General features: G+C 43.3%; 1 protein-coding gene across 4 annotated transcripts in view; it reads right to left on the bottom strand.

Annotated features, from left to right (window-relative positions):
* The window catches only part of LOC132836058 (cAMP-dependent protein kinase catalytic subunit alpha-like), a 237741-nt gene that overhangs the window by 41185 nt on the left and 179976 nt on the right, over nt 1-16580 (bottom strand). For all 4 annotated transcript variants that reach the window (XM_060855299.1, XM_060855300.1, XM_060855301.1 and 1 more), the window contains exon 3: nt 5733-5861. In XM_060855299.1, coding sequence (XP_060711282.1) covers nt 5733-5861 — 129 coding nt within the window. The remainder of the gene's footprint in view (nt 1-5732; nt 5862-16580) is intronic.

Here is a 16580-nt window from a genome sequence, read left to right as displayed (position 1 = left end):
CTCAGGCTGCAGATTTAAATTTTTTAAAAATTTACTTTTTGTGTTTTATTCCTTTATGTCTCGAATCCAAACTATATCTTGCTTCCTGGTACATGATGTTTATTTGCTGTTTGTTGTTTCTACACTGGGTCTGTTGCTTTTCATCATTTGTACAAATGATACTGTTAGTACGTTTGCAGATGACACTGAAGTTGGTGGTGTAGTGGACAGTGAAGGTCACCGCAGAGTACAACTGGATCTGGATCAGATGGACAAGTAGGCCGAGGAGTGGCAGATGAAGTTTAATTTAAATAAATGCGAGGTATTGCATTTTGGGAAGGCAAATTAGGGCTGGACTTATACAGTTAATGGTAAGGCCCTGGGGAATGTTGCGAACAAAGACACCTAGGGTTGCAGGTTCATGGTCCTTGAAAGTGGAGTCACAGGTAGACAGGGTAATGAAGGAGGAGTTTGGCACGCTTGCCTTCATTAGTCAATGCTCTGAGTATAGGAGTTAGGATGTTACTTTACAGCTGTACAGGACACTGTTAAGGCCACTTTGAGAACAGATTAGACTCCCTACAGTATGGAAACAGACCCTTCGGCCCAACAAGTCCACACCGACCCTCCGAAGAGTAAACCACCCAGACCCTATATTTACCCCTAACTAATGCACCTAACACTATGGGCAATTTAGCATGGCCCATTCACCTGACCTGCACATCTTTACGATTGTGGGAGGAAACCGGAGCACCCGGAGGAAACCCGCGCAGACATGGGGACAATGTGCAAACTCCACACAGATAGTTGCCCGAGGCTGGAATCAAACCCGGGTCCCTGGTGCTGTGAGGCAGCAGTGCTAACCACTGAGCCATCGTACTGCATTTAATTCTGGTCTCCATGCTGCAGGAAAGATATTGTTAAACGTTAGGGGTTCAGAAAAGATTTACAAGGATGCTGCTGAGATTGGAAGATTTAAGAGGCTGAATAGACTGAGGCTTTTTCCCCTGGAGTTTCAGGGCCAGAGGGTGACCTTATAAAGGTTTATAAAATTTTGAGGGGCATAGATAGCATAAATAGCCAAGGTCTTTTGCCCAGGGTAGGGGAGTCCAAAACTAGAGGGCATAGGTTTAAGGTGTTAGGGAACTGGAGCTGGAGTTGGATGAACTTAGGATCATTCGGGAGGCAGAGGGGGTCATAGGTTGGAGCTTTAGGGAAGTAGTAACTCCAATAATTGAAGACAGATGGGTGACAGTGAGGGGGACTGGGAGGAAGCAGCCAGTGCAGGGACCCCCTGCGACAGTTCCCCTCAAGAACAAGTATACCATTTTGGATACTTGTGGGGGGGACAACTTACCAGGGGTAAGCAATGGGGGTCAGGCCTCTGGCACGGAGCCTGTCCCCGTTGCTCAGAAGGGAAGGGTGGAGAAGAGCAGAGCAATAGTTATTGGGGACCCGATAGTTCGGGGCACAGATAGGCGGTTTTGTGGGGGTGAGACTCACGTTTGGTATGTTGCCTCCCAGGTGCAAAGGTACGTGACGTCTCTGATCGTGTTTTCCGGGTCCTTAAGGGGGAGGGGGAGCAGCCCGAAGTCGTGGTCCACATTGGCACCAACGACGTAGGTAGGAAGAGGGATGAGGATGTTAGGCAGGCTTTCAGGGAGCTAGGTTGGAAGCTCAGAGTTAGAACAAACAGAGTTGTTGTCTCTGGTTTGTTATCCGTGCCACGTGATAGAGAGTCGAGGAATAGGGAGAGAGAACAGTTAAATGCGTGGCTACAGGGATTGTGCAGGAGGGAGGGATTCCGGTATCTGGATAACTGGGGTTCTTTCTGGGGAAGGTGGGACCTCTATAAACAGGATGGTCTACACCTGAACCTGAGGGGCACCAGTATCCTTCGGGGGAGGTTTGCTAGTGCTCTTTGGGGGGGTTTAAACTAACTCTGCAGGGACATGGGAACCTAGACTGTAGCTTTAGGGTACAGGACCTGGAGTGTAGGGAGGTTAGGAACATGGCATCAATCTCGAAGGAGGGTGCCTGTAAACAGGAAAGTGGCTTGAAGTGTGTATACTTCAATGCGAGAAGGTAGGTGAAATATACGAAATAAGGTAATTGAACTTGCAGCGTGGGTTGGTACCTGGGATTTCGATGTTGTGGGTATTACGGAGACATGGGTAGAACAGGGACAGGATTGGCAGTTGCAGGTTCCAGGGTTTAAATGTTTTAGTAGGGTCAGAGGTGGGGGTAAAAGAGGGGGAGGTGTGGCATTGCTTGTCAAAGATAGTATTACAGCGATGGAAAGGACGATGGATGAAGACTCGCCATCTGAGGTAGTTTGGGCTGAGGTTAGAAATAGGAAAGGTGAGGTCACCCTGTTTGTTTTCTACAGGCCTCCTAATAGTCCTAGAGATGTAGAAGAAAGCATTGCGGGGATGATTCAGGAGAAGAGTGAAAGTAATAGGGTGGTTGTTATGGGGGACTTTAACTTTCCAGATATTGACTGGGAAAGCTATAGCTCGAGTACGTTAGATGGGTCGGTGTTTGTCCAATGTGTGCAGGAGGGTTTCCTGACACAATATGTAGACAGGCCAACAAGAGGTGAGGCCATACTGGATTTGGTTCTGGGTAACGAACCAGGCCAGGTGTTAGAATTGGAGGTGGGTGAGCACTTTGGGGACAGTGACCACAATTCGGTGACTTTTACTTTAGTGATGGAGAGGGATAAGTGTGCACTGCAGGGCAAGAGTTATAGCTGAGGGGCAGGGAAATTATGATGCGGTGAGGCATGACTTAGGATGCGTGACTTGGAAAAGTAGGCTTCAAGGGAAGGGCGCAATCAATATGTGGAGCTTGTTCAAGGAGCAACTATTGAGTATCCTTGATAAATATGTACCCGTCAGGCAGGGAGGAAAGGGTCGTGTGAGGGAGCCGTGGTTTAATAAGGAATTGGAATCCCTTGTTAAAGGGAAGAGGCGTGAAGGTTCAATTGGGGCGATTGAGAGTTATATGGTAGCCAGGAAGGATCTAAAGAGAGAGCTAAGAGCAGCGAGCAGGGGACATGAAAAGTCCTTGGTTGGTAGGATTAGGGAAAACCCAAAGGCTTTCTATCGGTATGTCAGGAATAAAAGAATGACTAGGGTAGGAATAGGTCTAGTCAAGGATAGTAGTGGGAAATTGCGTGTGGAGGCTGAAGAGATTGGGGAGACACTGAATGAAAACTTTTCGTCAGTATTCACTCAGGAACAGGATATTGTTGCCGATGTGAATATTGAGTCACAATTAATTAGAATGGATACCTTTGAGGTATGTAGGGAAGACGTGTTGGAAATTCTGGAAAGGGTGAAAATAGATAAGTCCCCTGGGCTTGATAGCATTTATCGTAGGATTCTCTGGGAAGCAAGGGAGGAGATTGCAGAGCCATTGGCCTTGATTTTTATGTCCTCGTTGTCTACAGGAATAGTGCCAGAAGACTGGAGGATAGGAAATGTGGTTCCCTTGTTCAAGAAGGGGAGTAGAGATAATCCTAGTAACTATAGGCCAATGAGTCTCACTTCTGTTGTGGGCAAAGTCTTAGAGAGAATTGTAAGGGATAGGATTTATGAACATCTGGATAGGAATAATGTGATCAAGGATAGTCAGCATGGTTTTGTGAAGGGCAGGTCGTGCCTCACAAACCTTATTGAATTCTTTGAGAAGGTGACTAAGGAGATAGATGAGGGTAAAGCGGTAGATGTGGTGTATATGGATTTTAGTAAGGCATTTGATAAGGTTCCCCATGGTAGGCTACTGCAAAAAATACAGAGGTATGGCATTGAGGGTGAGTTGGAGGTTTGGATTAGGAATTGGCTGGCTAGAAGAAGACAGAGGATAGTAGTTGATGGTAAAGGTTCATCTTGGAGTGCAGTTACTAGCGGCTTTCCGCAGGGATCTGTTTTGGGACCAATGCTGTTTGTCATTTTTATAAATGACCTGGAGGAGGGGCTAGAAGGTTGGGTGAGCAAGTTTGCGGATGATACGAAAGTCGGTGGAGTTGTTGACAGTGAGGAAGGATGTGGCAGGTTACAGCGGGATATAGATAAGCTGCAGAGCTGGGCAGAAAGGTGGCAAATGGAGTTCAATGTAGGTAAGTGTGAAGTGATTCACTTTGGTAAGAGTAACAAGAAGATGGGGTACTGGGCTAATGGTCGGATACTTGGTAGTGTGGATGAGCAGAGGGATCTTGGTGTCCATGTACACAGATCTCTGAAAGTTGCCACCCAGGTAAATAGTGCTGTGAAGGAGGCATATGACATACTGGCTTTTATTGGTAGAGGAATTGAGTTCCGGAGTCCTGAGGTCGTGTTGCAGTTGTATAAGACTCTGGTGAAGCCGCATCTGGTGTATTGTGTGCAGTTTTGGTCGCCATACTATAGGAAGGATGTGGAGGCACTGGAACGGGTGCAGAGGAGGTTTACCAGGATGTTGCCTGGTATGGTAGGAAGATCGTATGAGGAAAGGCTGAGGCACTTGGGACTGTTTTCATTGGAGAAAAGAAGGTTAAGGGGTGACTTGATAGAGGTGTACAAGATGATTAGGGGTTTAGATAGGGTTGACCATGAGAATCTTTTTCCACATATGGAGTCAGCTATTACGAGGGGACATAGCTTTAAATTAAGGGGTGGTAGGTATAGGATAGATGTTAGGGGTAGATTCTTTACTCAGCGAGTCGTGAGTTCATGGAATGCCCTGCCTGTAGCAGTGGTGGACTCTCCCTCTTTATGGGCATTTAAACGGGCATTGGATAGGTATATGGAGGATAGTGGGCTAGTGTAGGTTAGGTGGGCTTGGATCGGCGCAACATCGAGGGCCAAAAGGCCTGTACTGCGCTGTATTTTTCTATGTTCTATGTTCTAAAAGGGACCTAAGGGGCAACTTCTTCATGCAGAGTGTAGTGTGTGAATGGAACAAGCTGCCAGAGGAGGTAGTGGAGGCAGGTACATTTACAACAGTTAAAAGACATCTGGATAAGTACATGAGTAGGAAGGGTTTAGAGGGATATGAGCCAAATGTTGGCAAATGGGGCTGGATAAGTTTAGGGTATCCAGTTGACATGGTCGAGTTAGGCTGAAGGGTCTGTTTCCGTGTTGTAAAACTCTGTGACTCTAGGTGAGAATACCTCAATCTGAAAGAAAAGCCTCACCATTACTTGTCCGATTCCATGCAAAGGAAATCTCCACTAATACATCACCATCAAGGCCTTCATCTCCTAACATTTCAATTACAAGGTCCAGGTTAAAACATAGACAAAGATGACAATGGACAGCCAGCGCTGAGTTAAATGGGATGTTCTAATGTAAGAAGACAGATTGTACTTGCACAATAATAATGATACTTGTGGATGGAGTTGCAGGCCATGATCTAATTATAGGATTCATGGGATCTTTAAATACCTGAACACTGAGAATATTGTCCTACATTGATAGTTTATGGTTCTGTTCATGTACTCCAATCCTTAATGGTGTCTGACATTAACAATAGATTCAGTGTAGATTCCCCAGCTTACTTATGGAATTCTGGATATAAACTGCATTTATCGCAAATACTTACATCTTAAAAAGGAATAGTTAGGTGTGTATGATAATGGAAACGAGCGAACATTGTGACCATTCAGTCTGAAACCACCTAAAACCACCTTGAGCAGCTAAAATCTGCCTGTGGTGCTTGGATTCTCTTTAAAGTAAGTGCGCAAAACAAGAGAACTTAAATCCTTTCACCTTGTGTTTGTCCAATATCTTCATCGCATAGTGTTCATTTGTAACTTTGTGCTTCACCAACATCACTCTACCAAAGGACCCTGTGCCCAGTGTTTTTGATCTCTCAAAGTCATCCAGACATGCTGTGTTCTGCAAGAGAAGGGAAGTCAGTGAGCGGTCAGAAGTCTAATGGCCAATTGGCCTGTTTATTTTGAACATTCCAATTCTGTTCTACATTTGATGCCTCTCACACAGAGTTCTTTTGTTTTAGAATATGTTATTCAGAAGCTTTTGAAAAAATATTCTTTCATAGTATGTAGGTGTTGCTGGCATTGCCAGCATTTGCTGCTCATCTCTTAGTTGCTCTTGAAATGAGTAGTTTGTCATTTCCAAAAAAACAATGAAGAGTCAATTACAATGCTGAGTGTCTGGAGTCATAAGACTTGAAACAAATACATAAAATGCTTTAAATACTCCCAACTATAAATTTGTGCTTTATGAACTTTTCAAATATAAATTTCTTAAAGAAACAGCTTTCATTAATAAAGCACTTGATTCTGTTCTAAAATCTTTCGAGGTCAATAAACTGAGAGAAGTTCAATTACACCTTCATTGGTTTCAGTTGCATTGGCATCACAGACTACTGTCCAGGGTCTGCCAACATATATATGGGTAGCTAAACTGGGCATGGGCTGCTGAGATGATAGTTCTGATAATTAAACTTTTCAATGGAATCAATCTAAAAATAGGTCTTCAGTTGGGGCTGTGGATACTCTCTTTTGCGGTTTGTTCCATTGAGGGATTGTTCTTGGGAAGACAGTCTTATTCCTACAATGTATTGGAAGTTTGTGTGTTAATAGATGTTAATAACAAACAGTTAATAGATGAGTGAATAACTGATTGATTAGCTTTTGATGATGGCATCAGATAGAAGAATGTCAGCCAGAAAAAACACTGTGAGAAATTCCTCCTTTTTGAGTACTGTTATAGGTTTTATTCTTTATGTTCATTTGAACATGCAGACCAAGAAAGTTTTGGTCCCTATTTGAAAGATAGTACTTTGTACAATGGAGTAAGATTTGTGTAGTGTTATTAGGTATTATCAGAGCTGTAGTATCATCCTAGACTTGTTCCAAAAAAATCAAGAGTGCAGTTTTGAGCTTGCTACTCCTGACTTGCTTTCTATAAACTGAGTCAGAGACCAATGACATAAATGTCATTTTAATCCAGCATTAGCTTGGTAGAGGCCAGTTACAACAGAGAGGTAAATTTCAATAATTAACAGTTAATATTCATGCCTCAAGTTAATTCTATGTTAGAATACAAAGTTTAGTTTGTCTGATCAGAGCAGGCAGTAACAATAAAAAGGTTCAACGGAGACAGTCATTGGTAGACTCTGGTTTTGAGGATGACATCTACTGAGAGTGCATGTATCTGTCATGGATCTTCAAGAATATAAGCAGGCCAATTCTTGACCTCAGATCTTCGGCAGCATCATCATATCGTGGATTCAAATTGCAGAATTTGCTTCCTTTAATTTTCTTTTCTACTGCCTCTGTACATTATCATTAAAGTGTTTGGACTCAAAGCATGATGCAGTTTAATGAATAAGTTGCCTTTGCTTTGAATAACTGGTCACAAGCTTACCTCAGCCAATAATGTCAACACTGCTGTGCTTCAAGGAGAACTTCAGTGTGTCTTTGTAGCATTTCCTATATCCTCCTCTGCCATTTGACAGTTGAGTAAAGAGGAAGTGGCAGTGGAGATGCTTTTCAGCTGTCTGGACATGGTGTCTAGTCCATTGTAGTTGACTTTCCAGAGTTTTGCCTAAATGCATTCAGATGCTTAAACTCTGTCTCCTGCCTTTTTACATTTTAACTTTGATTTAAGAATTTATATCAACATCCTCAATTAATTTTGATTCTTCCTGTTAACTGATAGATACAATTCTCCTGCTATACCAGCTGGTGTTGCTGTGCATCAATGTGAGTCATTAATTTCAGCTCATTGTTTTAGATAAACAGAAAATAGGCACGGGGTAGGCCTTTCAGCCATTTGAGTTTGCACCACCATTTGATATGATCATGGCTGATCAGCTAACTCTAAGCTATTCCTACCCTCTCCCCATATCCTTTAGCCCCAAGAACTATCTCTACCTTCTTCTTGAACACTTTGTTTTTGTTCATTCATGCAACGTGGGCATTTATTGCCTGTCCCAATTTGCCCTTGAGAAGTTAATGGTAAGCTGCCTTCTTGAACCACTGCAGTCCATGTGCTATAGGTAGACCAACAATGCTCTTAGGGAGGGAATTTCAGGATTTTGACTAACTGACAGTGTAGGAATGGCAATATAATTCCAAGTCATGGTGAGTGGCTTGGAGGGTAACTTGCAGGGGGTGGTGTTCCCACGTATCTGCTGCCCTTGTTCTTCTAGATGTGTTTTTGGAAGGTGCTGTCTAAAGTCCTTGAATGAATGTCTGCAGTGTGCTTTGCAGACAGTACACACTGCTGCTGCTAAATTGGTGGAGGAGGAGGGAATGAATGGGATGCCAATCAAGTAGGCTGCTTTGTCCTGGATGGTGTCCAGCTTATTGAATGTTATTGGAGCTGCACCCACTCAGTCAAGTGGAGAGTATTCCATCCCATTCCTGACTTGTGCATTGTAGATGGTGGACAGGCTTTTGTTGAGTTCCTTATTGCAATATTCCTAGCCCCTGACCCAATCCTGTGGCCACTGCGTTTATGTAGCAAGTCCGGTTGAGTTTCTAGTCAATGGTAACACCTCCCTTCCCTCCCATTCCCACTCCCCACTCCCCCTTCCCCCCCTGCACCACCACCACCACAGGTTATTGATAGTGGGGGATTCAGTGATGGTAACACCTTTGAATATCAAAGGGCAATAGTTAGATTGTGTGGCATTAATGTTATTTGCCACTCGTCAGCCCAAACCTGGATATTGTCCAGATTTTGTGGCATGTGAACATGCCTGCTTCAGTATGTGAGGAGTCGCAAATGGTGCTGAACATTGTGCAATCATTGGCGAACATCCCCACTTCTGGCCTTATGATGGAGGGAAGGTCAAAGAACAAAGAGAACAAAGAACAAAAGAAGATTACAGCACAGGAACAGGCCCTTTGGTTCTCCAAGCTTGCCTTGATCCAGATCCTCTATCTAAACCTGTCGCCTATTTTCTTTGGGTCTGTATCCCTTTGTTCCCTGCCCATTCACGTATCTGTCCACATACATCTTAAATGATGCTATTGTGCATGCTCTACCACCTCCACTGGCAATGCATTCTAGGCACCCACCACCCTCTGCATATCTCCCCTCTCACTTTGAACTTGTGACCCCCACTCTGGGAAAAAAGCTTCTTGCTGTACACCCTGTCTATACCTCATGATTTTCAATCAGGTCCCCTCACAGCCTGTCTTTCTAATGAAAATAATCCTAATTTACTCAACCTCTCTGCAAAGCTCCATATCAGGCAACATCCTGGTGAACCTCCTCTGCACCTTCTCCAAAGCATCCACATCCTTTTGGTAATGTGGCAACTAGAAATGTACTCAGCATTCCAAATGTGGCCGAACCAAAGTCTTATGCAACTATAACATGACCTGCCAATTCTTGTACTCAATGATCCGATGAAGGAAAACATGCCGTATGCCTTCTTGACCACTCTATTGACATGCGTTGCCACCTTCAGGGAACAAAGGACCTGAACACTCAGATTTCTCTGTACATCAATTTCCCCAGGACTTTTCCATTTACTGTATAGTCTGCTCTTGAATTGGATCTTCCAAAATGCATCACCTCACATTTGTCCAGATTGAATTCTATCTGTCATTTCTGTCTCCACTCTATCTATATTCTGCTGTATTCTCTGATGGTCCCCTTCACTGGTTGCTACTCCACCAATCTTAGTATCATCTGCAAACTTGCTAATCAGACCACCTGTATCTTCCACTAAATCATTTATGTATATCACAAACAACAGTGGTCTCAACATGGATCCCTGTGGAACACCGCTGGGCACAGGTCTCTATTTTGAGAAAGTCCCTTCCACTACTAGTCTTCTGTTGCCCAGCCAGTTCTCTATCCATCTAGCTAGTATACCCGGGACCCCATTCAACTTCACCTTCTCCATCGGTCTACCATGGGGGATCCTATCAAATGCCTTACTGAAGTCCATGTATATGACATCTACAGCCCTTCCCTTTCAACCTTCCCTGCACAAAACCATTTTGCCTATCAATGATAAGCCCATTTTCTTCCAAATGGGAATAGATCCAATCCCTCAGTATATTCTCCAGCAGCTTCCCTACCACTGATGTCAGGCTCACCGGTCTATAATTACCTAGATTATCCTTGCTATCCTTCTTAAGTGAGGGGACAACATTAGCAAGTCTCCAGCCCTTCGGGACCTCACCCATGTTCAGGGATGCTGCGAAGATATCTGTTAAGGCTCCAGCTATTTCCTCTCCTTCCTCCCTCAGTAACCTAGGATAGATCCCATCTGGACCTGGGGACTGATCCACCTGAATGCCTTTTAGAATATCAACACTTCCTCCCTCCTTATGCCAACTTGACCTAGAGTAATCAAACATCTATCCCTAACCTTAACATCCATCATGTCCCTCTCCTTGGTGAATACCGATACAAAATACTCATTAAGAATCTCACCCATTTCCTCTAACTCTACGCATAACTTTCCTCCTTTGTCCTTGAGTGGGCTAACCCTTTCCCTAGTTACCCTTTTGCTCCTTATATACGAATAAAAGACTTTGGAATTTTTCTTAACTCTGTTTGCTAAAGATATTTTATGACCCCTTTTAGCCCTCTTAATTCCTCATTTCAGATTGGTCCTACATTCCCAATAGGCAGAAGTGGGTACTGCAGATGCTGGAGATTAGAGTCAAGATTAGAGTGGTGCTGGAAAAGCACCAGGAATCCTGATCAAGGGCTTTTGCCCGAAATGTTGAATTTCCTACTCCTTGGATGTTTCCTGACATGCTGTGCTTTTCCAGCACTACTCTAATCTTGACTACATTCCCGATATGCTTCCAAAGCATCGTCTGTCTTCAGTCACCTACACCTTATGTATGCTTCCTTTTACCTCTTATCTAGTCTCACAATTTCATCTCATCCATGTTTCCCTAGTCTTGCCATTTCTATCCCTCATTTGCACAGGGATATGTCTCTCCTGCACTCTAATCAACCTCTCTTTAAAAGCCTCCCACATATCAAATGTGGATTTACCTTCAAACAACTGCTCGCAATCTACATTCCCCAGGTCCTGCTGTATTTTGGGATAGTTGGCACTCTTATTTAGCACTATGTTTAGCACTCTATATCTAGCCCTCTTCCTTTGGGACCACTCTTGTCTTTGTCCATGAGGATTCTAAAACTTACAGAATTGTGATCACTATTCCCAAAGTAAGATCCTTCTGAAACTTCAACCACTTGGCCAGGCTCATGCCCTAACACCAGGTCCACTGTGGCCCCTTCCCGACTTGGATGATTTACATGCTGCTCTAGAAAACCCTCATGGATGCTCCTTACAAATTCTGCTCCATCTAGACCTCTAACACGAAGTGAATCCCAGGCAATGTTGGGAAAATTAAAATCTTCTATCACAACCACCCTGTTGTTCCTACATCTTTCCATAATCTGTTTACATATTTGTACCTGTATTTCACACTCGCTGTTGGAGGCCTGTAGTATAGCCCCAACATTGTTATTGCACCCTTCCTATTTCTGAGCTCTGTCCATTTGACCTCACTCTCAAGTGGTGCCCTCCTTCAGCACAGTGGTGATATCCTCTGACCAGTAATGCAACTCCTCTACTCCTTTCACCTCCCTCTCTATCACGTCTGAAGCATTGATATCCTGGGATATTTAGTTGACTTCTCTCAACCAAGTCTCAGTAATAGCAATAACATCATACTCCCAGGTACTAATCCAAGCACTAAGATCACCTGTCTTACCTACTACACTTCTTGCATTAATACAAACGCATCTCAGATCACCAGTCCCTTTGTGTTCATCATCTGCTCCCTGCCTACTATTCCCAATAGTCATGCTGAATTTCTTATCTAGTTCCTTACAGGCTTTAGACCTCCTTACTGTCCACTAACCTCCTCAGTTGGTTCCCATCCCCCTGACACATTAGTTTAGGTCGTTAACGAAGCAGCTGAAATGATTGGGCCTAGGACACTGCACTGTGCAACTCTTGCAGAGATGTCCTGGAGTTGAGATGACTAACCTCCAACAACTATAACTATCTTCCAATATGCCAGGTATGACTCAACCAAGAGTTTGCCCCCAATATTCATTGATTCCAGTTTTGCTAGGGCTCCTTTACGCCACACTTGGTCAAATGTGGCCTTGATATCAAGGACTGTCACTCTGACCTCACGCAGTTTCTTCACTCAGAGTAGTTGGGGCCTGGAGTGCCCTACCTGCATTAGTAGTAGACTCGCCAACTTTAAGGGCATTTAAGTGGTCATTGGATAAACATATGGATGAAAATGGAATAGTATAGGATAGATAGGCTTCAGATTGGTTCCAGCGATTGACACAACTTCGAGGAGCGAAGGGCCTATACTGCGCTGTAATGTTCTATCCTCAAATATAACCTTCTTGATATTTAAAAAGTGTTTCCATGATAGATATTCTACAGTGGTACATCCTCTCTCCATAATCAGTAGATAGGCCCTGAAATAGCACCACAGAGGCCAATATCCTGTCACCAAGTCACCCTTTATTCACACGTGCTTAGTACTTTACACTGACTTCGCAGTCAGCTGAACCCCTGACACTCCTGTTTATTTTTTTCTTTCTTCTTTTTTTTCCCCAGCACCCATGGTACGTGTGTGCAGGTGTGAGACACAGTGAGAGACACAAGGTGCACGAATCTTTATTCTTAAATTTCCACCAGCAGGAAAATACCCGGGTGGTCAGTGACAAGCAGTGCCCTTCACATCAAAGGGCAATGCTGTGTGATCAAACAGTGAAGGGGAGGGCAGGGACTGAATCAAAATAGAGTTTGAGGCGGAAATAATGCACTCCACTCCCTGCGGCACCCACCTCTCCCTGAACAACTCCAGGGTGTTGGTGGACACCGCGTGCTCCTTCTCCAAGGACACCCGGGCACTAACATAACCGCGGAAGAGGGGCAGGCAGTCGGCCCTAACGACCCCCTTCACGGCCCGCTGACTGGACTTATTTATGGCCAGGCCCAGGAGCAGACCTACAAGGAGGTCTTCAGACCTCCCCTCCCTCCTCCGTACCGGGTGCCCGAAGATCAGGAGCGTGGGACTGAAGTGCAACCAAAAACCAGAGGAGGTGGTTTTTCAGAAAATCAAAAAGGGAGTGCAAACGCCCACACCCAATATACACGTGATCCACGGACTCCACAGCGCCACAGAACAAGCAGTTGGGCTGGGAGTCTGTGAACCACCGCAATCTGCGGTTGCAGGGGACCGCTGCGTGCAGCACCCTCCACCCCAGATCCCCGGAAGGGGGAGGACACCCGCGTAGAGAGCCCTCCACTGGGGATCCCCACCCCCCGGTGGCAAATGGGCATGCCAAGGCATGTCCGGACGGTGGATGAGGGAGAAGAGATGGACGGTGTGCAGCAGCAGTCTATACAGGGCCCGCCTTTTTACGTCCTTAAAAGGGACAAAATTAAAATTCCGGCTCAGACACTCCTGTTTATTCTTTTTGTCTTCTTTTTCATTTTTTTTAATGCTGTGAGATCACTCCTGCGTTTTTTATTTTAACACCCGCATTACCACCTAACTGCAGTGGTGTTTATTTACTCCTGTTTTTTTTAAGGATCTTTTTTTTCTTTTTCTTTTTTATCACCCGAGTGGCCAGTCACAAGCAGTGCCCTTCACAAAAGGCAATGCTGTGTGAAATTTCCAGTTTTTAAAAAAATAATTAACCCCCACACTACCGCCTAACTGTGGTAGTGCTTATTTACTCCTGTTTTTTTTTATTAACCCCCACACTACCGCCTAACTGTGGTAGTGCTTATTTACTCCTGTTTATTTTTTTTTACACAGTGAAAGACTTAAGGTGCACAAGTCTTTATTCAGTTTCCACCTCCAGGAAGAAAAGAAACACCCAAGTGGCCAGTGACAAGCAGTGCCCTTATTAGAGGGCAATGCTGTGTGATCAAACAGTAGAGGGGAGGGGAGGGATAACACTCCTGGTTGTTTTTTTTTCTTTTTAACCCCCACACTACCGCCTAACTGCGGTAGTGCTTATTATTTTTAACCCCAGCACCCATGGTGTGTGTGTGCAGCTGTGAGACACAGTGAGAGACATAAAGTGCACAAATCTTTATTTAATTTCCACCACCAGGAAAAGTAGGAAAACACCCGAGTGGCCAGTCACAAGCAGTGCCCTTCACAAAAGGCAATGCTGTGTGAAATTTCCAGTTTTTAAAAAAATAATTAACCCCCACACTACCGCCTAACTGTGGTAGTGCTTATTTACTCCTGTTTTTTTTTTATTAACCCCCACACTACCGCCTAACTGTGGTAGTGCTTATTTACTCCTGTTTATCTTTTTTTTTCTTTCCACCACCAGGAAGATAGGAAAACACCCGAGTGGCCAGTGACAAGCAGTACCCCTCACAAAGGGCATTTCCTGGTTATATTTTTTTTTCTTTTTTTTTTTCTTTTTTTTTTTTTGTTTTTTTTCCTCTTTTTTTGGAATTAACCCCCACAATACCGCCTAACTGCGGTAGTGTTTATTATTTTTAACCCCAGCACCCATGGTGTGTGTGTGTGCAGCTGTGAGACACAGTGAGAGACATAAAGTGCACAAATCTTTATTTAATTTCCACCACCAGGAAAAGTAGGAAAACACCCGAGTGGCCAGTCACAAGCAGTGCCCTTCACAAAAGGCAATGCTGTGTGAAATTTCCAGTTTTTAAAAAAATAATTAACCCCCACACTACTGCCTAACTGTGGTAGTGCTTATTTACTCCTTTTTTTTTATTAACCCCCACACTACCGCCTAACTGTGGTAGTGCTTATTTACTCCTGTTTATATCTGTCAACCAGAGCTCCCTGATTGGTTAATAGCCAATGGAAAACACCATAAGATAACAGGAATGGTCCTCAGGGAAAATAAGGAACTCAAGGAGCTCTTGCAGTAGTACAATACTATATGTTGATCACAAATAAGAAAAACATTAAAATCAGGTGTGCTATATGCAATGTAACAGAAGATTAATTTGTACATGATTAAAAATTCTGAAAAGTGCATGTATTTCTGCTCCACAATTCCTCGTCATTACTTTCCTTCAGCAACTACCATAACAGACTTACCATATTCACACTTCACATTCAAGTTAAAAATCACACAACACCAGGTTATAGTCCAACAAGTTTAATTGGAAGCACTAGCTTTCAGAGTGCCGCTCCTTCATCAGGTGGTTGTGGAGGACATAATTGTAAGTCACAGAATTTATAACAAAAGTTTACAGTGTGATGTAACTGAAATTATACATTGAAAAATATCTAGATTGTTTGTTGAGTCTTTCACCTGTTCGAATACCATGATAGTTTCACTTCTTTCATGTGAAAATCACAAAACTTTTTTTAAAAGTTACATTCTCAGGTAAACTGTAACAATTGGTGTTAGCCAGACAATATGTTGAAGGTGTTAGCCCCCTGTGTTCTCTGTCTGTGCCATAATGTTTAGACTGATTCTAATCTAAAAAGTGAGATAGCAGAGCCTTACATGAATTCATGCAGTTTTTGAGCAAAGTACAATGTAACTCCGCAAGTTGTACTTTGCTCAAAAACTGCATGAATTCATGTAAAACTCTGTAACCAATTAAACCTGTTGGACTATAACCTGGTGTTGTGATTTTCAACTCTGCACCCCAGTCCAACACTGGCATCTCCAAATCGTGACTACATTCAAGTTGTGATGTGAATAGTTACAAACTTTGGCCACCAGGTGGCATTACAGGGCACATTTCATAATATTCCCAACTTCGCCACTATGCTGTGTTCAACAATATTATTACTGTTATTGACTAATGATAGAAAAACACCACAGTTACAAAACTCTTCTGGCACTTCATTCCAGCCTCTGTGACATGTTTATTTGTTGCTGACACTTTCTTTAGCTATAAATTGTCTGATCTATGTATTCAGTCTTCTCTAATTTCTGTTCCATCATATTTTTCAAAGTACTCCTGAGTTTTTAGGTCACTTCTAACCTGCTTATTAACTCATACATACCCTGCTGTGTATTTCTTAGGCTCATTATACTTTCTATTCTTATCCTGTATAATAACCTTAAAATAGAAAAAGGTAATGCTTTATATCTCAATTCCAAATTAGTTTTCTGTACAACTTTCCCTTTACCTCTGAAATCAGCTCTTTGACAACAAGTCTAAAAATACAACAATTCAAACACTTCAGGTTGCAAAGAAATAAAAGCAATTTGAATTTACATAGAACCTTTGTCATCCTTAGCTCTTCTGTAATTAAATACAACAAAACACACAAAATACCAATGTAAATGTTTGTCAGTTAACCTGTTCTAGTGATGTAGATTAATGCAGAAACTCTGGGCAGTTCACAAGAATAATTTTGAGTTGTTCACGTCCATCCCATGGGCACATATACCATGCTACACTTTACTGTTCTCATTTGAAAGACAGAACCTCTGACACTGCAAGTCTCCCATGGTGATCTACTGATGTCTCAGCCTAGTACATGTGCAAATACCCTGGAGTGGTGTTTGGGCCCAAAGTCTGTTAACTCTTGGGATGACAGGGCAACCACTGAGCCAAGCTGAGATTTCCATATCAGCAACAATTCTGATCAATTACTGACCATG

The sequence above is a fragment of the Hemiscyllium ocellatum genome, chromosome 45 (assembly GCF_020745735.1).
Source record: "Hemiscyllium ocellatum isolate sHemOce1 chromosome 45, sHemOce1.pat.X.cur, whole genome shotgun sequence".
In the NCBI taxonomy this organism is placed as follows: domain Eukaryota; kingdom Metazoa; phylum Chordata; class Chondrichthyes; order Orectolobiformes; family Hemiscylliidae; genus Hemiscyllium; species Hemiscyllium ocellatum.
The sequence above is the reverse complement of the archived record's forward strand: the minus strand, read 5'-3'. Positions and strand labels throughout refer to the sequence as shown.